The sequence below is a fragment of the Rhinolophus sinicus genome, linkage group LG05 (genome assembly GCF_036562045.2).
Source record: "Rhinolophus sinicus isolate RSC01 linkage group LG05, ASM3656204v1, whole genome shotgun sequence".
NCBI classification, from domain to species: domain Eukaryota; kingdom Metazoa; phylum Chordata; class Mammalia; order Chiroptera; family Rhinolophidae; genus Rhinolophus; species Rhinolophus sinicus.
The window spans coordinates 152150948-152174271 of NC_133755.1; the positions used below are offsets into that span (position 1 = coordinate 152150948).

The 23324-nt window shown below is 40.3% G+C and overlaps 1 protein-coding gene across 1 annotated transcript in view; it reads left to right on the forward strand.

Annotated features, from left to right (window-relative positions):
- The first annotated feature begins 1146 nt into the window (after positions 1–1146).
- Positions 1147–23324, forward strand: part of RSPO3 (R-spondin 3) — a 76806-nt gene continuing 54628 nt past the window's right edge. Inside the window, exon 1 of the mRNA XM_019729476.2 lies at positions 1147–1822. Within this exon, the coding sequence (XP_019585035.1) occupies positions 1726–1822 (97 nt within the window). The 5' untranslated portion in view covers positions 1147–1725. The remainder of the gene's footprint in view (positions 1823–23324) is intronic.

Consider the following 23324-nt stretch of genomic DNA (forward strand, 5'->3'; position numbering starts at 1 on the left):
CTACTAGAAGCTCATCGATTTGTGCTACTGGAGAAGAGGTGGGACGCTTACCATTACTAATGCCAGCCGGCCCTCGATTCTCCCTCCCCTGGGTGGACCAGCAAACCTTATTTTACGCACCCATGGGACCCCTACCTGCGCTGGGAACAGGAGGAAGTAGTGGACCCTCCCTTCCTCCCATAAGACCGGGGAAAATCTATCCAAATATCATTCCCAGTCCCCCAGCTGAGAAACCAAATTGCACAACAGATCCTCTCAAGAAGACTGGGAGACAGAGGGTGAAAGAGCGCCGGGGAGGACACGCTGACTACGGAGGGAACTGCCTGAGGGGAGGATGAATCTTCCCAAGCCGCAGCGGCAGCTCAGTGTGGAAGGAAGCAGCAGCACAGCTGAATTTCCAAAGGGACGGTCCTGAGCGCACAAACCTCTGGGTCCGGCCCCCTCCAGGCAGGTAACCCGCTGCGGAGCTGACCGTCGGCCGCCACCGAGCTTCCTCCGGACCACCCGCCCAGCGCCCAACTGCAGCTACTTTAATTGAAGGGAAGGGAGAAAAGCAACAGAGGAGGGGCTCAAGAAAACTGGGAAGGAGTCCGCAGCCAGGAACCTTCCAGCGATCTGCCAAGCGGGCAAGGGGAGAGCTGCTCAGGGGCAGTCGTTGCGCGCCGGCGCTGGGGGAGAAGGCGCGGGGATGCTGGGGCGTTCGGCCCGCCAGAGCAGGATATGCCCAGCCTGACTAGGGAGTAGGGGGCGAGGGTCTCGTGCCCGCTGGACCTTCGGCCTCAACACTCCCAGGCCGAGCGTGCCCACCTCTCCCCGGGAGAATAACCCTTTGGAGGTCTCTTCTCCGCACGCAGTGCCTCCCCCATTCCCCCTCCTGTCTCGTGTTCTCCCGCCTTCTTTGTAGTGTCCAGAGATGCTCCGCCACAGACCCGGGACCCCTTAGGCGCCTCTTCCCGTCCCTCTGCCAAATCGCAACGCCTGTACTTTTCCAGCTCCCTCTTTCCCTCTTGAAATTGAAAGTTATTGAGGTCGCTCAGGGTTGTTGCTCCAGCAGTTTCCTTCCCCGCCCCCGAGCTCCCCCCGCCCCCCGCAGCCATACCCCCTCCCCTTCCTCGCCCCGTCTTTCCCTCCCTCCCTCCTTCCCTCCCTCCCTCCACCCCTCTGGGGTGCTCCCGGCAGCCCAGCCCAACACTGGAGCCGCTTCTACTCGTGAACGGCAGAAGCAGCTCAGGGTCTCTCCGCCGCCCCTTGGCCATGGCCGCGGTGCCGACGGCGCCCGCTCCCCTACGCTCCCGGGGCCTCCACCTCTGCCGCCGTAGCCGCTGCAACCTCTGAGCCCCAGGGGCCGCCGCCGCCGTCGCCCGCCCGGATCCAGCCCGCGGCCCCGCCGCCGCGCACCATGCTACCTGCGGCCGCCCGGGCGAGGCCGCTCGCTGCTCCTGGAACCCTCGCTCGCGGCGTTGACAGCCACCCTTGCCGACCCGCCGCAGTTGAGGGCTCGGACAATTTGAAAGTACAATAGTTGGTTTCCCTATCCACCCGACCCGCTTCGTTTGCCATCCCAGCACGCCCATCGGATCTGAGTGGAGAAGTCCGCTGCTTGGGTTCTTTTTTGCTCTCTCTATATATACGCCTAACACCTACATCTATTTCTAAAACATTCAATATAATTAACAATCAAAAGAAAAACAAGGAGAAAAGGAAGGGAAATATTACTGGGTTACTATGCACTTGCGACTGATTTCTTGGTTTTTTATCATTTTGAACTTTATGGAATACATCGGCAGTCAAAACGCCTCCCGGGGAAGGCGCCAGCGAAGAAGTAAGTGCAGGGTTTTTTACGCGTTTGTTCCCTCCCGCCGCGTTCACCTGTCGGGTCGCTTTGCTTGTCCGGAGTTGGCTCCCAGCGCAGCTCTCCTCGCGCCCTGCACCCCATGCCTCCGAAGGAGGTCACAGTTTAGGCTCCGGTATTGACGGCGTCTCTCACCCCTTCCTCTCCTCTCCCCGCTCTTCCCCCGCATCCATGAGGGTGCCAGAGTCGGGTGGAACCGGCGCTAATGTGGCTCCCGCCCCCTCGTAACTTCAGGTTCGCACAAAAGTTCGGTCGTTCGTTTGATTAGCTCTAGGGATTTGTGCTTTACTCCCGAGACTCGAATGGGGACTTCGAGCCCCAGGGATGCCCCTGACCACTGAGTAAACGTCAGGGAGGCGTCCTGACCGTGGTGCCTGCTCACCTCGCGTCGCCGCCTCCCGTGGGGAGACCTGGCTGGGTTCTCCTGCGGCGCTCGGCTACGAAGAGCCCGCGGGGACAGCCAAGGAAAGAGCCAGCGAGCCCCTGCGCGACCGCTTCTCCCGGCCACGCGCGAGTGCAGCAGAAGGGCGCTCAAAGCGCTCAGGTTTCGCGTGTTTGCGCGCTACACAGAACCGTGGCGGTCCCATTCCCGGGGCTGTGGGGTCCTCTGAACCGGACGCTGGGAGCCAGGTTTCCAGTAACAACCTTGCGTGTCACGCGTGAGCGCGTTTACCATCTCAGTTCCTTTTAACCGGGTCCCCTGGGACAGCAACATACCGAGGGTGGGGTTCCCCCTAAAAACTCACGCCTGCCTCCTCGATGTGTCTTACTCTGACTCCTGTTACTTGGAAGGTTGGCTTGTGAAGGCTTCTTAAGACAGTGTCCTAGCTGATATTAAATGGGCACTTCCAGAGCACCCTCAACCCAGTTAGTCTGTGTGAAAAGTGGCGTCTTCCTGAGATGAGGGAACTGACGCGAGAACGGCACCTCTCCCGGCTCCAGGGTAGCCCCGGGCGCGGACCGCTTTGGCCTCTGTGCCGCGTGGGGGAGTCGCTTCGCAAACAGCAGAGCTAGGGGGTGGGGACCCTAGCTCCAGGGTGTAAAGGGGGATGTTGGTGAATAGAGGGAGGGAGGAACTTTCCCGAGCTCTTGGGGCGCAGAGAACGATGCTATTGCTTTGGCCTCTCAGACCTCCCGGCCCGGGGAGCCAGAGCCATTGGTCCCACGCGCGGAGTTCTCTCAACCCCGCGGTGCACGCGCGGGTGCAGCACAGAGGACACAGGACAGGCTTGTGTGAGATGGAGATTTAGTAATCACTTCTCCACCGCTGTTTGTCTCTGCCCTGCCCCTGGATGTGAGCGTCGCCTGAAAGCTACCTTTGTACCGCTCGCCTAGGGTGGACAAGGTTTGATTCACCTGAAAATTGCCTTTTAAAAAAAATGTAGCTGGGCCGGAGCGCCAGGGGCTCCAGCCGGGCCTCACCGGCTCTAGGATCGCGTAGCAGGGCGCCGGAGGATCTAAGCTAAACATGTCAGGGCGTCCGATTTATTATTCTTGCCCTCTGAATGGTTTGTATTCTTCGTAACTCCTCCAACCACCCTTTCACTCAAGCCTTGCCCTCGCGCCTGGCGGTCCCCGCCTCCTCTCCTGGAAGGGTCCGACCGGGGAATTGAGTCGCAGGTCTGTGGGGAGAGCGAATACCGATCACAAGCGCAGCCTCCTGCTTCCCATCACTCTCCCAGCCAGTGCCCACCCGGGCATAGCCCATCCCCGCTTTCGTCCCACTAAGTATCCGCAGGGCCAGGAGCTACACAATTGCTGAGGCGGGACAGGGACCTGAGTGTCAGTGTCAGAGGTGCCTCCGATTGCAGTTTTGGGACCCCTGTTTCTGAAAGACATGGGAAAGAAAGTTGGCCATTCTTTTATCCCCACGGACCCCAGCGATGACAACGGTGCGGGAATCTACCGAGTGACGCTCCCGCAAGGCTGCGGGGAGCAGCAGGATAATGCACCTCTAGGATCACACCAGAGAGGAATCCCGGAGTCAAAAGGCGAACTGCTTTCCGACCTGCCTTGATCGTCTCAAGGCCAAGTCAAAGGCGCCCTCTGGTTGTGTAGCGGGAAGGAGAGAGGGAGTGGGTGGAATTGGGTTGAAATTCCAATTATTCTGTGGGAGTGGGACTGGGAGAGAACTCCCCGTAGCAGGCGAGGCTCCTTGCTCCTTCGCACGTAGGGCTGGGTTTGCTGGTGCAATCCTGGGAGAGGGGCGACCCCTTGCGTTCTCCGAGGAGACACGCGAGTCTTTCTTGGCAGGTGCAGTTTGGGGTTTTTGTTGTTGTTTTTTGTTTTGTTTTGTTTGGTTTTTTGTTTTGGTTTTTTGTTTTTTGTTTTTAGTTTTTGTTTTGAGAATGGGGACGGGGTGGAGGGTAAAGAGAGAGTTTTGCTAAATGTCCAGAAACTCAAGGTCAAATTGCATGTGCACATACTCATTTCTTTGGACATTTCTGAAAGAAAAACGCGTGAAGAGCCTTTTCTCAAATGAGTACTAGGAAATGTTTTTAGTAAAAAAATAAGGCAATAGTCAAAGATGTTTTAGCAAGAAGTGGTCTTTCCCTCCCCCCCACCAAGAGACAATTAAAGTGAATGTTTAAGAGTATTCCTCCTAAACTGTAGTTAAATAGCTTCACTTTCCTAAACTCTTAAAATATCAACTAACTATATGAGAGAAAATTGAGGAGTAAGATCTATTTTTCAAAGGGATCGATGAAATGTTTTAGTAGAAAAGTGTCCTGCAAAAAATGATATTCATTTGTAGTGTTATTATTGTCAAGTTTAAGAAACTATGGCTAATCCTCAGATATAGCAGATAAACAATACCAGTGTTCTTGGTTCCCTAAAACAACTGTTATACCATATGTCTCTATTTTGTTGCACGTTAGTGATCTTGTTTCTGTTTATAATAGAAACAGCATTTTAAACAGGAGTTTTGTACTTTAAAGATATCTGTTGAGTTATGGGTGAATACACAATAACTTGTTTACCTATTTGGATTCATATACATTTGAATTCATAGAGATGACGAAATTGAACTTATTCCGAATAAAAATGAAATGCAATCATTATTTAAAAATCTTCAGGCAGCAATGTTTTCAGAGGCAAGCCTTAGCTTTAAGTACAGAATGCTTAATCAAGAACACAGAACCCAGTTAACTTATTTCCAACTCAGCATTTGCAACTTGGTACAGTCAGCTTCTAAACTACAAGTTATCCGCTAATAATATGAATGGTCTAATTTGCCATAATAATAACCATAGTACCTTACTATTGCACTACATTTGCCCTTGAATTGTTCACTTGGGCCCCTAAATAGCCACTTGAAGTATAGAAGCAGGTATTAATATTCCCACTTTACAGAAAATGAACCCAAGAAACAGAGGCTAAGTAACCTGTAGAAAGCCATACAACAAGTAAGTGAAACTTGTCTCCTGCTATTTATACTAGTATATGGTCATTCATGTCCAAAAGAAGATGTCGGGTGTGTTAAATAATAAATATTATAATCTCCAGACCATCAGTTTTCCCAATATACTCAGAAAATAAACTCTTCTATTTGACTGAACATTTTTGAAATGATATAAATACAAATTTGTGTGTATTATATATTAATGGCCATTGCCAAATAATGAAATCTCTAATAGCAAAGTGAAGCTTGTTAAATATAATATTATTTGATTACTCAGAAGAAATTGTAAGATCATATTATGCCAGAAAACTATTGTTAGAAACATCTGTTGCCATTGTAATATTCTTTTTATTTGATGCCATCTATTAATTGGGTTTTAATTGTTTAGATTCCAGATAAATACAAGTTTTGAAAAGCCATTGTATGCATACTAATTACAAAGCATCTGTTGCACAATCTATAAAACTTTTAAATCTTTCATAAAAATGCTTTAAATAAATGAGTAAGAATACAAGGGAAATAATTTTAATGGTTATAAAATAAAACCCATGTATTAGAATATACTGGTTATTGCTCATGACATTGTTTCAGATGTTGAGCCATTCTTTGAGATTCTGATGCACACTTTGAGATTCTGATTACATTGCTACTTCTAGAAAACAACAAACTAATTATAAGGTAGAAAAATATTTTACTCTGCTATGCATTTTGTAATATTAGTTTTGAATGAAAGTATGGTTTGCATATTGGCTACAATGTACTTTCTCACCTGTCTACTTTTGTTACCAGTCTACCTTGTTTTTGAGATAAACATTGTTTAATAGATGGAGACATGTGTAAAATTTGCTGGAGAAAGTATATTCCACAACATATGTGATACCTGTGTGAATCAAAAACACAAATTAAAATTCTTAGGCAGTAATGGCAACATCTTAACTACAAGCAAAAAACATTTATTTTTGTGAATTCTAATTTAGTCATCATTACACTATCAGAACTATTTCTTAAAATACCCCTTTGTTATACTATTTTAATGCTTTATTACTTCAATAGAAGGATTTTACTAGAACATTAAGAATAATAATTTTAAATATTATCTTTTAGTTTTAAGTTATTCTATGTAAAGTAGTTGAGAATACAAGAATGTCAAAGTGATTTAATGTCATCATTTCAATATCCCTTTAAGCATGAAATATGAACACTATTTCAATTTGTAAGGAGATAAGTTTTGCTAAATCATTCCTCCATTAAATATTTCCTTTGAATTTAACATTCTACAAATTAGGTCCCAAGAAAGCTATGAATGAAAATTACAACATGCAGTTAAATTTGATTTTCAAGTTATCATGGAGAAACCCTTGCCACAGTACTACAAAACAGATTTCTTAGTCATCTGATCACTCTAGACTATTTGAATCTGGACAGAGATTTCCAGATTGCTACTACATATCTAAAATATTTTAAAGTTAAATGGTTTTCTTTTAAAGAAAATACAATAGTTCTTCTAATTCTATGTAATGTTGATAGACTATTATGTGTAGTCAGAACCCTATGTAGGGTTAAGACCAAATGATTCCTCTGCAGTTATTAGAATGAACTATCAAGAAATAGAACTAGTCTATGTATAGTAATTTACTCAATCATCTTTCCCCCCATATTCAAATGATTCATTTTGGACATTGTGTTAACCGCTCTCCCCACTGCCTTACTATTCACTCACTCCATCCCCCAGAAATTTTTTTCCAAATAGTGAATTCTTGAAATGCCATCAGAGTGGGTATTATGTTTCATGAAATGTAAGAATCAACTTTGGTTACCATTAGGAAAACATCATTCAGTTTTGAGAGCATGGTAAGGATCATGCAAGACAGTGTGTTGAAATTGTATGTTTTACTTGGTTAGGACTATTTCTTCTCTGAACTGAGCATTGTGCACTGGCATTCTTTAGAGAATGATTTGAAAAAGTGTTGCATCATAAATTACAGAGTTTTTTTTTTCCTTGCTTTTGATTTTGAGGAATAATGTGGGACCATGAATTTTTTCTTAAGGTTTAAAATGATTGGATTATCTTAGAATTTATCATCTGATGGACAGCCTAGTAAGTTTGAAATGTTTTGCAGTTATACCATAACCAAATTATATAAAGCATAAAATATACATCTGTAGAATATACTGCCCATTTTTTCTACTTATTTAATTCTGCCCATTGGATCTTTCCATTCAGGAATATTACTAGCATTCTGATTAAAATACTCATCCAGCAATACTGAAAATAATGAAATATTCCATTCTCAAGAATTGTGACAGTGCTGAAAATGCTTACCATCTAAGTGCCATTGTATGGGAAGTAATCCCATTTTCTGCTCCATAGGTGTTTCAACAACATGAAACTTTTAAGCAAAATACCTGAATTCTTTTCACATATGAAAAATTGAAATAATTTCAGACATTCATTTAAAAAATACGGTTACAGGTACCTCTTCTCTGATGAGAGTATTTCTGCCTTATTTGTAGTCTTGGCAAGGGATCTAGTTACCTTCCGCTGTTCTGCTGTCACTAAAATTCATCTAGAAGTTTTTTAGTGAAAACTCACTAAAGAATATGATTGCCCAATTAAATATATATTTTATAACTTTTAATTGTTTTATGCCTTACGCAAGCATCTAATTCAATCTTCAAAACACAACTTACAAGGGTTCCATCTAATCTTTAACAATTTGATGAATAGCAAGCATCACAAGCTCATGGTAGGGACTGAGACCTAAGAAGCCATTGAGGGCGAAGCCCCAGTGTATGTTGGGAAAAGCAGACTGAGAAGAAGACTGGATTCTAGATCCAGCACTGCTGCTAGTATCTGGGTAACCCATTCAAGTCCTTTGCCCACGGTAGGCTGCAGGTCCTCATCTTTAATTGAGGTGATTGGTCAAAAACTTAAATCTAAGGGATTCCTATAAACTTTTAAACTTATAATCTTTTGGTGAGAACCTAAGTCATGACTACGGAGTTAAACAGTGCTTCTAAACTTGAGTGATTTCATTTAATTAAGTTTAATGAATAAAGATGAAGAATGAAAACAAATATAAGTATGCATTAATTGTAAGTAGATTCATCGTACAAAGATTAATTAGTAACTTACCAAAGTAGATAATGAATTTATTATGATATTCCTTATCCTTCACAATTTCTAGTGCCTGAAAGCCGTAGCCATAGCGTATCAGCATACTCTGTCTTCAGCAGGTCCATCTTTTCCTTGGGCTTAGAGTCACAGAGAGCTTATTTGGAATATAAACTAGAGAGATGCTTCAGAACCCCCCTACCACAACAGGCTTTCCGAATTGGCCTATGCTGGGATGGGAGTGGCAATTGCAATGGCCCAGGTTTAGGGTAATAAGGCCCTGTGCTACAATTACAGATTGAGCAAGCGAGCATATACAGCAGATAATTTATATGAATCAAATCCATAGGTCTTGGCAAGTAATTGGATATTAAAGGAGAAGAGGAGGTGGGCCATATTTGGCACTAAACTTCGGAGTATAAGGACTGAAGTCTAGGTCAATTGAAAAATGATGGAGATAAACAAAAAGATGGAAAAATAAGAAAAGCAGCTTTGGTAGGAAACTTATTTTTCTTTTGAGTTATCTTTACTTTGAGGGCCAGCAACTCTAAAGCAAAGTTTCAGATAGAGTCAGGGGCTAAAGAGAAATATTTTGGAGTAATTCACACTCACATAAAGGGGGTAGTTGAATACATGAGAAAATCGATTAGTGTTTTGCTTATTATTTAAAAGTGTTTGCAGTGCTGACGTTGAGACTCACTCTTATTGGTAGTATCAAAACAAGACTAATCACATTAAGGTACTTTGTCTATTTTAAAGAGTCTAGTATGTCATTCTCAACTGTGTGGCTTTTATAGTACTTTTTGTATTAATTATATAAGAGAATGGTCACTGGTATCATGAGCTGCAATTTTAAGTTGCCAAATCATTCAATTAAAGATTATACTTGGATGTCTTATCACCTGTGGAACTATATTGCTTTGCCGCAGATCATAGGAAACTGGAAAAACTTTATGGTAATGAAAGATAAGTTTCCTTTAGGTGTAAAAATGATTTTTTATATCATTTCCTTTGGTTCTAGCATCTACTCCTAGCAGTGGCATTCTACTTTCAAGTAGATTGATTTCTCTACAAAGTGTGTTCTTGTAAAATAAGAGAATCTCAGGATGGAATGAAACTTGAAGGAATCCAGTCCATCTACATAGAGCATGGATTACCTTTGCAATATCTCCATGGAGTAATTGTGCAGTCTCCGTAACAACCTGGCCCCATGCCCTCTCTTTTTCCTCCTATTCAGTTTGGGCCTTCTGCATCAGAAGCAGGTTATATTTTCTAGTGAGTCTATTCTCCTAGCTCTCTTCTGAGACCTTGGCATGGGCATGGAATTGGACTTAGTTACCTTGAAACATCTTTCTAAAATGAATACACAATAATGCAATGCACTATTCACTCCCAAAAATTGTCCTCAGAAAACTAGCTGGTAAGCATATTTATAATTATACCCCAATACAAAGCACATTCCTGAGAGTAAGTGGTAAAGCAGCCCCCATTTTATAACCACATAATACAAACCACCACCACACAATGTAAAATAACAGAATTTGTGAGTTGCTTATTTTAGAACACTGTTTTCTTAACATATGATTGATAAGTTGGAAAGAAAAAGAATAGCTGTCTTCTCAATGTTACGTTCTCCCCTCATACAAAGGGACCTCACAGATATGAACACAGGCATTTCAACAAAGGCTGTCATATAAGGAGAGGAGATAGCAGTCACATTTTCCTGATAAGGAACAGGTAAAATACTATGCTAAAGTGTGTGTAAATGCTTCATAGCAAAATACAGCTTCCCAGTTCTCAGAGCCACTGTTATATTTATATATATTTTGTCTTAATATACATTTATGTTTACTTGTTGAAATGAGTGTCGTGATAATGATTATTATTTAAATAGCTGTCGTGGTTTGATCATCTGTGAAGTGTCAGACCCTGTACTTGATGTTTCTGCAAATATTATTTCATTTAGTCCTCACCCTGACCCTGGATGGAAGGTACCAACAGGCCCATGTTAATTGCCTCAGATCAGTCAGTGAAGGTGCGGTGCTCCTGGAATTCCAGCCCAGGTCTGACTCGAAAGCCCATATCCTTCCTTGATTTCTGGGATTGGTACTGGAGGCAATCGTGGAGGCATTTTTGCAAACCCCACCGTATTTTTTCTTTCCCATACTCTCTCTTTGCTCATTATCTCTTCCTCATTTAACAAACCACAAATCTTTTTCAAACATTTGCTGTGGAAGTTGCTTCTGGTATTCTAATACCCCCTCCCACATTGCTTTCTTTTCTCTACCCTTTTTCCTCTCTTTCCTTAAACCTTCCTTCTTCATGATTCTTAAACATCAAAAGTTGCTGATTTTTTTTTTCACTAGAAACAACAGAATAGCACAGTTTATTATGAAACACTCTGAGATTATTCTTCCCATCTACAGTTTGCATGTCCAAGAGAAGATTAACTTAGGCATGAGGATGTGGGCAGAGTCTATAATTTTGCAGTTAAATATCAAAATCCTTCTATGTAATTTACAACCACAATAGATATTTCACTGGCTAGTTTTTGTGATCCAGAAAAGTTATCTTTATGGTGCTTCATAAAATTTGTTATTTATATTACGTTTACCATGAACATTAACAGTAACCTCCACTCCAAATTCTTGCTTTATGGGCTTTGGTACAGTGATTTTTCAACCCTGATTTCAAATGAGAATCACCTGGGAACCTTTCAGAACAAAGCAAACCAATGCCAGACTCCACCCTAAACCCAATGAAACAAGGTCTGGGGATGGGGCCTGAACATCTGTATTCTCAAAAGTAGTCCTGGTGATTCTAACGTGCAGCCAACTACTGTTGGACCCTTCATTCAAGAATAACTATTACTGCTGAGCAACTATTGAAAACAGTGCCAGTTCACAAGGGTGAGACAGATGAAACAGACTTGTGTGGAGTGAGATAAGAGACAAGGTATCTGTCATTTGAACAGATAGTAGTTTAAAATATAAAGAAATCCGATAGTCCTATGTTGTTTATCAATCGAGTATTGTTAAACTTGTGGCACTGATGAGTGCAGACAAGACTATCTGATAGAGAATTGTCTCAGCCAAAGAGTCTAAGAGAAGAGAGCGAAGTGCAGACAGTCGGACGTGATGGTGAGTTTCACAGATTCTGGCTTCATAGAATAAGAACACTGCTGCTAGACACAGTGCAGTCAGGGCTGAGTGGGTGTACTGCTGAACTCTATATGCCATGGGTGAGTGAGGTACTACAGGAAATAGGAGAGAAGATGGGGGATCGGCCATACCAGAAATGTTTTTCAAAGCTACACTTAATAATAAGCAACTGTTTTCATGTCTTACTAGATGATTAGTAATATACCCTAGTGTCCTCTTTGATTTTAGGAAAAACATAATGGTTAGAAAACCTCCTAACAATAAACATCCCTTTCTTTTGTAGTTTCTATAACTCCTGACCAACTTTAGATTGACTACTGGTGATCAGTAAAACTACTATAGATAGCATAACTTTAACTCTATCATAATGGGTTAAGTTTTGTGGTACATTGTTTATTTGTGAACTTACTGTTTTTACTTCTTTCCTAATGTGCTCTTCGTTGGATGGCTATCTCCATTAAATCTTGTTTATTATTCTTTTCTAGTCCATGAAGGATTTTCAAACCTTTCATAAAGCAGGGAAAGCTCCGTGTAAAAGTGAGGTGGAAGTCTGGGCTTCCTGTCAGACTTAATTCTGCTTGTTAAGAGGGCTCCTTGGGAGAATTTGGGTTCTAGTGAGTCACTAGGCCAAATCCCAATAACCACAATTGCCAAAAGTAATTAGACTGAAGAAAGCCAGGCTCCCTGGGAGAAGGGTCATCACAGCACGCTTGAGCCATTGCTCCGTGGTCAGACCTAGTTACTTGTCCCTAAGGATTGGGAGCAATCATGAGTTACAGAGAGCAGGAAATCCACCAGAAAACAATGCTTTCCACCAATTTTTTTTTGCCTCAATAGGTTATTCACCCTAAGCATGCAAGAGATGGAAGTATGCACTGGTATACGTGCAAATTTGTGTCACCGTCATCTTATAAACCACCTTGTCTGCCTGCAGGAGTACAAACACACACATACAGAGCTCCTGTCGTCATCATTCCAAGCTCTCCTCCTCCCTTCCTGAGTAGATAAAAAGAACCCAAGGAATTTAGTCTGAATCTTTGTAAAAGAGGTGTCTGATTAGGAATGGAAAGGGAAGGGAAGGGATTCTTGTAAACATCCTTAGGTCAATGTAGATATAATATTACCAAAGTAACATTTGGAAATAAGAAAATAGTAGTACATTCATTCCACCAGGACAGGAGTTCTAAAATCTCTATAAAGCTTGGAAAAGGCCAAGAGCAAACTTATGACTTCTTGTGCTGAGAACAATACCATGTGGAAACACGGTGCTATAAGCAGCTAAGCAGAAGTTATTGATACTGTAACCAAGCAGTACTCTAATTTTAAACTTTTAATAGGTTACAAACTAGAAGATTGGTAAACCTTTCTATAGGCAAATATTCAAGTAGTGCAATTATATCTAAGTGAAAATTCGCCTTTGCAACTATTGGCAATGCCTCAGATACTGAGGAAAGATACTCTTGTCACCTCTTGTGATTGATCATTAATGGAACAAAGACACAGAGCTCCCACTGATTGTATCCTTAATGTGATGAGTTTCACATTCCTTTATGATTCAGAACGACTTCAGTATATTCAGCATGCCTATGACTACTAGCTCTCTTTGTTTAAACATGTGGATGTGTAATATTGCTTACTTTAAATCCACAGACAGGCAGGCAGTCAGATTCACTTTCTGTCCAGCTTTCTCTGGCAGCTGGCAATCTCCAGGTAATATTTGGCAAATAAACACTGACCTCCTGCACGGTGCACACTAGAGGGTTATAACGACCTGCAGTCTGTGTGTTACTAATCTAGTGGAGCTATATATTTCATTTTCTTTGGTCTTAACTTTGACCATGAAATAATCTAAGAATAGAAGAATCCTAATTTTTGGAAATTTAGAGGCAAAACCGTGACACCTGTGTTTCCCTGTATCACTGCCTTTGGATGGCATGTACTTTCTGCCATGAAACTCAAATGATATGGACAAATGCGGCTTGGCCACAAACTAAATGAGCACATCCTGAGAGCAGTTGAATATTTGTTTCTTACAGAATTCAATCTTGTTTTCCAATTTACGAGTGATTTGTTGATCTAAGTCCAAAAGTACCTTCATTACTATTTGGTAACAAGAAATAAAGCACAAAGGTGGTCTCCCCAACCCCTCTGGCCTCAATTCACCCACTGATTTCATGCCATCTTCAAGATGGTAACTCTTAGCCCCCTCTGAAAAGACTAATATAATTTTAAAGGGGTAGTTTCTCTTTCACATAGCGCATTTCTAAGACATCCATCCAACTTCCCAGTCTGTCCAGAGCTTGATGTAGATCCAAGCCTTTAATATCGATCAGCGGGATTCCTTTGGAAGCCAATTAGCTTGCAGGACCATGTCGATGCATATGGGCCCTAATACAATCAATAGCGTGTGCTGTTTCATCCAACTCCAAGCCTCCAAGACCCAGCCCTGATTCATGTGTGTTTTCAGACTTGTGAGCATTATGTGCTCATATCTCAAAGTTTAATTGCTAAAGGAATAAGGGAGAGTTTCAGGAAGAGGAGCTCCAAACCATTTCAGGCTACTGCTGCCATTTTCAGCACCCATGTAGACATCTCACATTCCAGGAATTCATTATAAACGGTTTGCTTCTGAACTTAATATATTGCCCATACTATACATGGAGGGCTTACAATACCAGAAAACTTTAAGTAATAGCTTTTAACCAAACTACTTAAACCACAGGCTGAGGGACATAAGTGCTATCATTCATCAGATAAGAACACATCTCAAATGAAAATTGCCAAGATTTTCCAGTGCAGGATATTTTCTCCACCCTTCCTAGCCCAAACTCACTTCCTCATCCACACCCCAAATTCTAAACCGCTACTAAGATGAATTGAACAGCCTTAATTGTAGAATCTTCCAAAGAAAAAACAAACACACAGATAGCAGAGTTAATTTATAAAACACTGCTGCATTTATCTTGGCAGATTTCAATCCTCTCCTTTCTAACTCTTGCATGCTGATTTTCACTCAGCAGCTCATGGAAGGAGCAAGTCATTTCTATATATTAAGTGCCTTGAGGACCGTTGCACAGAGTAAGTTTGGTGTTTTTTCATGCTTCTTGTACAGGTTTCTTTCTTCAGATACAATTTATTTACTGGGTCCCTGGAACCTGAATAATCCCTTTAAGCCTGAAGCAAATGGAGAGTCATTTTTATAAGCACAATAAATGAAAGTGGCTGTTCAGATATTTCCTTGAACTGGTCTATACACTGATGTATCTTTTTGTTAATACAAACCCTTGATATTCTAGCAAGCAGCTCCCTGAAATTTTAGGGCTGCTTAAAATTACATGACCAGGACCCAGGCATCTCCCCTCCCCCACACCCAACCCCCTATTCCTGGGAGTATGCCAACAATTTTGCAGGATTCATTCTGACAACTGTTCTGGTGTAAATATTTAGAGAAATCCTTTCCATTAGAGATTAAACAAAGTGTGAGTAACTGCTCCTAAATAATAGATCTTATTAATGTTTGCAACAGCAGGCCTTATGGTTTCTGATACACAGACTCCAATACTGTACACTGAAGAAAAGACTAAGGGGAAAAGAATCAAGACAGGAATTGGTTTGAACTGTATGTAATCTGAACTGCAAAATATTATTTTAAGTTATCACTATAGAGATGACATGTTTTAAGGGCACAGAATTTAGGGGAAATGATTTCAATTTAAATTGAAAGTAGCAAAAATTTGCTACTAGTGTTTTAATGGCTTAAAAAAGGTTGAGGGTAATTACAGTTTTTTATTTATTACTATGACAGTTCAAACGTAGTTCTTAACTATTTCTCTATATTCCCACCAAAATAAACTAATACATCTGAGACCCTATCTGATGTAAGCTCTGGTTTCTATATCATTATTCAAGAACTATTGAAAGGCATAATGGTTGGGCTCTAATGCTGATATCAAATGACACTTGTTAAAATAGCCTCAAGTCCGCTAGCTCAAGGAAGCTCCCCAGTGTTCCACTTCTTGCTTTTCTGTTTGCATGGCATTTTCAACTATTTGTTATATACCAGGGGACTATACATCTCAGTAATTTACAACATCAGAGGCTTCATTGACTGAATTTCAAATTAACTTTACAGTATTAATGATTACTGTGATACTTGATTAGAACAGGTATATATACTTTAGACTAGTTACTGTTTCCTCCTTCCTTTGATGATTTAAGGTCTACACTAAAATATGAAAAAATATAAATTTTAATTCAATTTCTTTATTGACAAGTCACAATCTAAGTTTTCTCATTAGTAGATGCAGCAGATTTTCTTTACAGGAGTAGGATTTTTTTCTTTTTGCTTTACATTAGGATTTTTTTCTATAGAAAAGCATTTTAGAAAAAAAAAGATGCTATATAAATAATATTGAAACGTCCATAATGGGATTTTACTTCTCTTTTATTTGAAGCAAATAATGATGATCATTCACTGCTGAGTCTCCAATTGAGTCCCACTTGAATCCTATATTTTTTCATGATTTAAAAAAGAAAATAATAAAAATAAATATAAGAGAAATGAAGTCAAAACTTCATAAAGTTCAGTGAAGGAGAATAGTACCTTTCTAACTGCCTTCCTTGAATCTAGATATTCTTGAGTTTGGACTATGGTTAGAGAAATCCATGTTAGGGGGACATATGGATTGGTTTCTAATTAATATTCTGCTGTAAAATTTAGACAAATCACTTAGTGTGTGATTCAGCTTCATTCGTTATGAAATGGGACTCATAATCTTTCATTTACCTGAAAGAAGGAGACTGATCTTGAAGGCCCTCGAACAGTAAGATCAAAGATTTTTTCCTTTTCCTTCTTGTAGCATGCTCTAACCTTAGACAGTTGTCTGACAAAATTTCGAGAATGTGGAGTTAAGGCTTGAATTCAAAAACATAAATTTCTTTTTGTACTTGAATGCAGTTTCTTAGACCATAGTTTTAGAAAGATAACAAGTGAAAAAAAGAAGGTTTGTTGGGGAAAAATTATGGCGGAAAATTGAAATTAAACTTAGTCCTAATTCAAACAGCATAAATTCATTTATTCAACAGCCATTTGTTGAACCTTTAGTATGTGCTCGTATTACAAAAGTGAGCAAAACACTCATGAAACCTGCCATTGTCGCCTGTAACAGTGGTTAAGGAAAGAAAATAGGAAGCCAAAATTAAATAATATTTGGCTTAAGATAAATTAAAACTGTTACTCTTTATAAGCTCTATAACATTTTTTAAAAGGCTTGTTTAAATAGAATTGGAAATTAGATAGTTTACAAATGACCCTAATGTATACCCAGATTCTTCCCTGGAAAACAAAGATACTAGACATCGTGGGGATGAAGCAGGAAGGTGGAAGGAAGATCAACTGAAAACACTGGAATTTATTGGGCCTCTCAGTGTTTTCTTGTCTGAAAATTTATGACCAATGAACGAGAGTCATCATTTAGCATGACGTTTGTGACAATCATAGGAAGTATGCTATGCGCACTGTAAACGTAGTTGGCATTGTTAGGTAAAGCTTGTAATGGAGTGGCATAGTTTGGCTGAGTGAATTTCCATTTTTGGCACATTGACTAATTTCTATAGTTGAACTTTCACACTAGTTCATTAACTGGAATTACTTTTACCAAACAAACATTAAAATATTTTATGTTTAAAAATAGTTCTTTTTTGTCCATCTCGCTGAGGCATTTTTCAAACCTTTTATGGTAAGCCCTTGACCACTGCATGGAACATACAATCCCATCTACTTAAAGTACCAGTTTGGCAAACACGTATCAACAAGTTATTTGAATTTCTTATGTAAGTCTGTTGATGACCTTGCCTAACATCAATTGATAACATTAAACATATCCGTTGCCAGAATTCAGAGTCTTCAAAATAACATGATCCAGTTCTTTTCTGTATGTCATTACTAAGTTGAGAAGGGTTTCGAGTAGCTATCATGTATTTTTATGAGTTATCTCGTGTAACCCTCAAAACAATCTCATGATATATTGATAACTATTTTATAAATGAAGAAACTAAGACTCAAAACAATTAAGGAACAGACCACAATGACATAGCCAGAAATGGTAGAACTAAGTGTATATCCAGATCTTCGGACCTGAAGGACGGTTTCCCCATTACACTTTGCTTTTCATTAAGCCTGTTAAAGGAGAATGCCAGAGGAGGTTTAAATGATGGAGAGTTCTCTTTCTGCAGCTCAGACTAAACTACTAATGCCCCCTTAAACAAAAAGGAGTGAGAGAGAGAGAGAGTAAACCAGACTCATTGACAGAAGTGGTTACTTGGGAAGTGCAATGAGAAGCCTTTAAAATGTTTTTAAAGCAGGAGCTTGATAAGATCATAACAATTGTTCTTAAAACATCACTCTAATTGCTAAATGTTAGCAGTGGTGGTGGTGGTAGGAAGTGGTGGTAGGAAATGGAAAGTTGTGAGCTCTGTTAATTAAGGAGAGAGACTCCATAGGAAACGGTGATTGGAAATGGGTGCAATTTAGTGAAATAGAAAATACTCGAGAAAGAACATGTGTGGGTTAGGTGTTCAACATATTTTAATAGTAAGGAAGATTTGGGGATACAGCATAATCCCCTCACGTTACTTTCAGACAAAAAAAAAAAAAGGCCAAAGTAGTTACTTGATTGAAGTCACTTCCCAGTGGAGAACAGAGTAGAAACAACTCCTGTGGCCGTTTTGTAACACCAAACACTACAACATAGCAGATGGATGATTCAAGGAGTAACATTCTAGAGAAGTGCTCTGCAGACATTCTGGCAATCTCATTTCTTATTTGTTTAATAACCCATGGTCATTTCAAAGAGAATTATCTGTTCACTGGCTGAAGAGTTATTTCACAATCTCTTTATTTCCTTACTCCATGAAATCCAAATCTTAAAAAGTTACTATAACCGTTGGCCTAGTCTAACGTGACTCATGATAGGGCACAATTAAAAAAAAAAAGTTACGCATACTCTTATCAAACACAGTTGTCAGTTTTCTTATCCCATGTGTTCTTGTTCTGTTCCTGAGAATGGTTAGGTTCAAGACTGGCCCTGAGTTTCTAAAGTACCTGTGGGGACAGAGTCCCAGAGAGCAGCTTCCAGGCTCTCGACCTCACATGGAAAGGTGCTGGCTCCGGCAGTAGATGGCCATCAGCTGTGACTAGTTGGCCATCAGCTGTAACCAGTTAGCCATTAGCCACTGATATAACTGCCGTGGCTACGCTAGGAAGTGCAGATTGCATTTTGCAGTGTTGGTTGGTTGGCAGAGAAGCGGCCGGCGGATTGCGCATCATGTGGAGCCTGCTTCCTGTGTCTCCAACCCGTGTGCCAGCGTGACTATAGAGGTATGAACCCCCCCATCCATGTCTCCGTGGGTGTTCCTTTTTGGCCTCACCATATCCTGCGTTCTTATGCGGGGAGCAGGACCAGAGACCCCGCATGGCAGGTCATTATGCCCATTATTAATAATAACGTATCATAATTTTGTATAGCTTATTTGATTTTTTTCAATAACCTTTTGAAATGGGCAGAGCAGGTTTTACCATTCTCATTTTACAGATAAAGCTTAACAATATTAAGTGGCTTGTAGAGTATCACAAAGGTTTTAAGTGGCAGAACTCAGCCTCAAATTTCTTATAGGGGACATTTATTTTGTTTTACTAGAAGTTCATGGCCTTTCCTGCATTGCCAGTATCCCCATTTATCTCATGTAAAGTTCCTGCTATTAGTATAATTTCTTTGGGTTTGACATTAAAAACATGTAAGTTAGGGGAAATCTTTGTTCAGATGAGATTATTCTTACTGGCTGACATGGTGAATTGGTGGATCTTTAAAGTCCTTTCCTATTTGAATAACTTTGTGTGAGCCCCTCATGGGGGGTAGGAGATAGGAGGGAAAAGGGTGCCAAATAAGCTATTTTAAAGACTTAACAAAAATGCTTTGAAATCTAAGAATAAAACTCTAAGCCCGTGGCTCCCCTAACAGTTCTTATCAACTAAAAGTAATTTTTAAAAAGAGACTTGTAGTGATGTATTATTTTGTAAGATGATTAAGAAAAAAATCCCATTTTGTTATTTCACTGTCTATAATCATTTTTTTATTAGATTTAGGGCAATGAATTAGGATCCTGAAATTAGCTCCTGATTAAAATTGATCAGCAAGCCTTTTGGTGAGGCAGAGTGTCCAAAGCAACATGCCTGTTGGAGGTGTGATGGAAAATGAGCCATGTTGGATCTTTTTGTAACAAGGTTTTGTCTCTGTAGTCTCAGTGTAGATTGATCATTTATAATGGACCACAGGAAAATTTGTTTTATCCTCTGGAGAAGAGGGAAAATCAGAGGAATTACTGTCAGGTGTCTCTGCTCTTACTCTGGGCAATTTTCATGACTAACTTTCCAGGTCCTGTCTCCACAATGATTCCTCACCCAGAACTGAATGATTGCAAACACTGGAAAACGTAATGGGATGTTGTTACTTTAAGAAATCAAGCTTAGCTCTAGCAATTTAGCTCTCTTTGACTTTGGAAAATGCTGGGATTCCATACCTAAACTCTTGCATGCTCAGGTGTGATGTTTGAATTGCTGTATTGGAAACATCCCCCCAACTTTATTCTCTGAATTCCTGTAACATGTGAACATTTCCTAAATTTGTATCACCTCTAAGCAGTGATGTTTCTTTACCTTCACAGTGAACTTCTTAGCCTGCTCCTAATGTTTAATTTTAATGTTTTCTCTCCCTAAATTTTACATTTCAGTCAAAAAAAAGAACCCTGAAGTGTGCCACTAACGCTGGGTGATCCTAGTCAAGGTACCAAAACTCCATAAGCCTCAGTTGTGGTTTTTTGGTAGTTTTGTGGGGTTTTGCTTTTTTATAAAATGAAGGAGTGTATTTATTGTTTATGATTTATTATGAACCTGTTAATATGCTTAGTCCTAGGCTAAGTGTTTGAAATACAAAGGGGAAATGGGGAAGTAAGACAAGTCCAAGCCCCCAGGACCTCACAATGAAATAATCATTTTTACCTGCTGTTCTCCCTCCCTCACTTATCTTTCTAGTTTGATATCTGAATCCCCTTTTCTCAGTTAATTACGTGCTTTTGTGCTTGGTTTCCTAAGTTAGAAACCACAAAATCAGCATTTATTACTCCTTCACTTGCCCACTTAAAATTGATTGTCAAATCCTGTCAATCCTGCCCGTTCTTCTTTGGAAATAACTTTAAAATCCATGCCCTTTTTTTGTATACCATCTATTCTTATTCAGCTAACAACAGTACCAAGTATAGAACATAACATCCCATTGACTCTCTCAACCTTTAATCTCTCCTTCATTGATTCTTTTCTCTGCCATCAGATCTTAAAACCAAATTAGATAATGTCACTGATCTGTCCATAAGTAGTTACTCCAAAATGCATAAAAGGTTAAATTCAAATCCCCACCCAGTTTCCCCTTATTTTAAAAATTCAGTTCAAATGTCAGATCTTCCAAGTAGGTGCTTCCAGGTGGTTAGTTATTTCCTTTCTGGCAAGGTCTTGTACATAATCCTTACCACAATGGCTTTACTTTGTTTATGGTTTCTCATCATACTTCAAATCCTAGGTCTTATCCACCTTTCCATTTAAAGCACCAAGCACTGTTTGACAAACTGTCTTAAGAAAAAAGGAGAAAATACAGTAATACCTTTGTTTTTGAACATCTCCACTGACGAACATCTCAGTTTATGAACGCCATCAATTTTATGGATCTATGGTTTCATTAGATAGTAAAATTCATGCTAAATTTGCAGTTTTAGGGGTTGATTTTTAAAGGTCTGAAATGGATTAATCCATTTTGCATTACTTTCTAAGAGGAAACCGTGCCTTGATTTTCGAACATTTCAGAGCTCAAATGGACTTCCGGAATGGATTACGTTGGAAAACCAAGGTACCACTGTATATTGGGTATGCTCTATGGTAGTAGAACTTCCCGAAAGATAGATTGACATTCAATGTGGGGAGATGTTTTAAGATGTTCAATGTGAGGAGATGCTGTAAAATAATTATACTGGCTGCCGACAGATATCATAAGATTTGTTCTACTAGGCTGTTCTGGGAAAGTTGTTTAAAGTAGATCCCTCTGAAGTTCCAAAGGTTTGCGATTCTATCAGCTGGGAGCTAATCAACTGTATAGACCTCCATGTTCTCCATTTGTCTAAGTTCTTCTTTTCCTTTAAGTTTCATAACTGTTCCTAACTGTTTTCTATAGTCTTCAAATACTTCAACCATCAGTAAATCTTCCTGCCTTTTCATTTCTGTTGCACTACATTTCTGGTCTATATATTTATGGCCTGTAGGAATAGAAAAAGACTATTTTACTAAATGTATGGTTGACTTCTTGATCAGAGACCATGTTTTGTCTCTCAGTCCCTGTAAGGGTTATTTCCAATAATCACTGAAAAAATACTTATTTGTAAAGATGGGAATTATGTGATACTGAACGTATAGTATTTGTATCACCTGTATCACATTTACCTGAGGTACTTCTTATAAATGCTCTACCTAGGCCTACCTCTTCATTCCTGAATCAAAATCTTTTGGATAAAACCTATGCATCTGAATTATTACAAAGTACTCCAGGTTATTTTTATACATAGTAAAGTTTTAGAATCACTGGAATAGACCTTTAGGTTCTACATACCATTTGGGGATCATTTCTATAGCATGCCTTACCTCTTTCAGTCTGTTTAAGCAGGTTTTTGTCTTCCGGGTAGATCCCAGAGGACTTCTTGCCCAGAATGCTGTGTGAGAGCATCATTTATACCTGTTAAAAGCTGTGTCTGCAGCCCTTCAAAAGTAGCCTCTTCCTATGACTATTAGTCTCTGACTCCCTGAGGTTCCCCAATTCTTCTGTGTTAGAAAGAAGCATCAGCATCTGCCCTCTCTCCAGCCTCCTTGCTTGGAGGTTTCTGAGAGAATTATTATTGACTAAAGTTTCTAGCTACCTCAAATGAGTGCACATAGCACAAGGAAAGAGTTAGTACTTCTCGGGTAAAACAAAATGTCTTACACCTACTGATTTGTAATGAGTGCTTGTAAGAGGGCTGGGTGCCTACATATGATCTCAGTTAATCCCCCCCACCCCCACCCCATATCTATCCAGTAGATATTCCCATGTTACAGATGAGGAAGCTTAGGCTCAAAGAGGTAAACAATTTTGTCTAAATAAATAATCAGACTGTGAACTCCCTGATGCAGATTATGGGTTTATCCATCTTTGGATGCCCACTAACAAGCAAAGTGTCTGGATATTACATAATTTGTTTAAATGAACAGCTGGATGAAGAGATACATTTTGGTTATTCAGTTAGTAAATGTCAGAACTCTGTATGAATCCAAAGCCAGTTCTCCATGACCCCCTCTCTGTGCTCCTCTGGGAAGTGTGCGGGGCCCATTTCTGCATAAGGTAGTGATACAGTGAGTAGACACATACGTCCACAAATGCATCATATTCACAAAGGTGCACGTTAGCACCTCCTGTTCTCTCAGCAATTTTGTGAATCTAAGAAAAATCCATTTATTTTTCAGCTCAGGACTTTAAATGTAACACATAAAGCTGGATTTATTTAATGGTATACCCACTATTTGCACATCTTCTCGTGCCTGTTAAAATACCACAAGTCCCTTGCCTGCTGTTTGCTTATGCTAAGACTTCAGCCACCAGATATTCTACTTGAGCATGTTATGTGGCAAGAAGATCCAAGTTTATTCATAATATAACAAAGTGG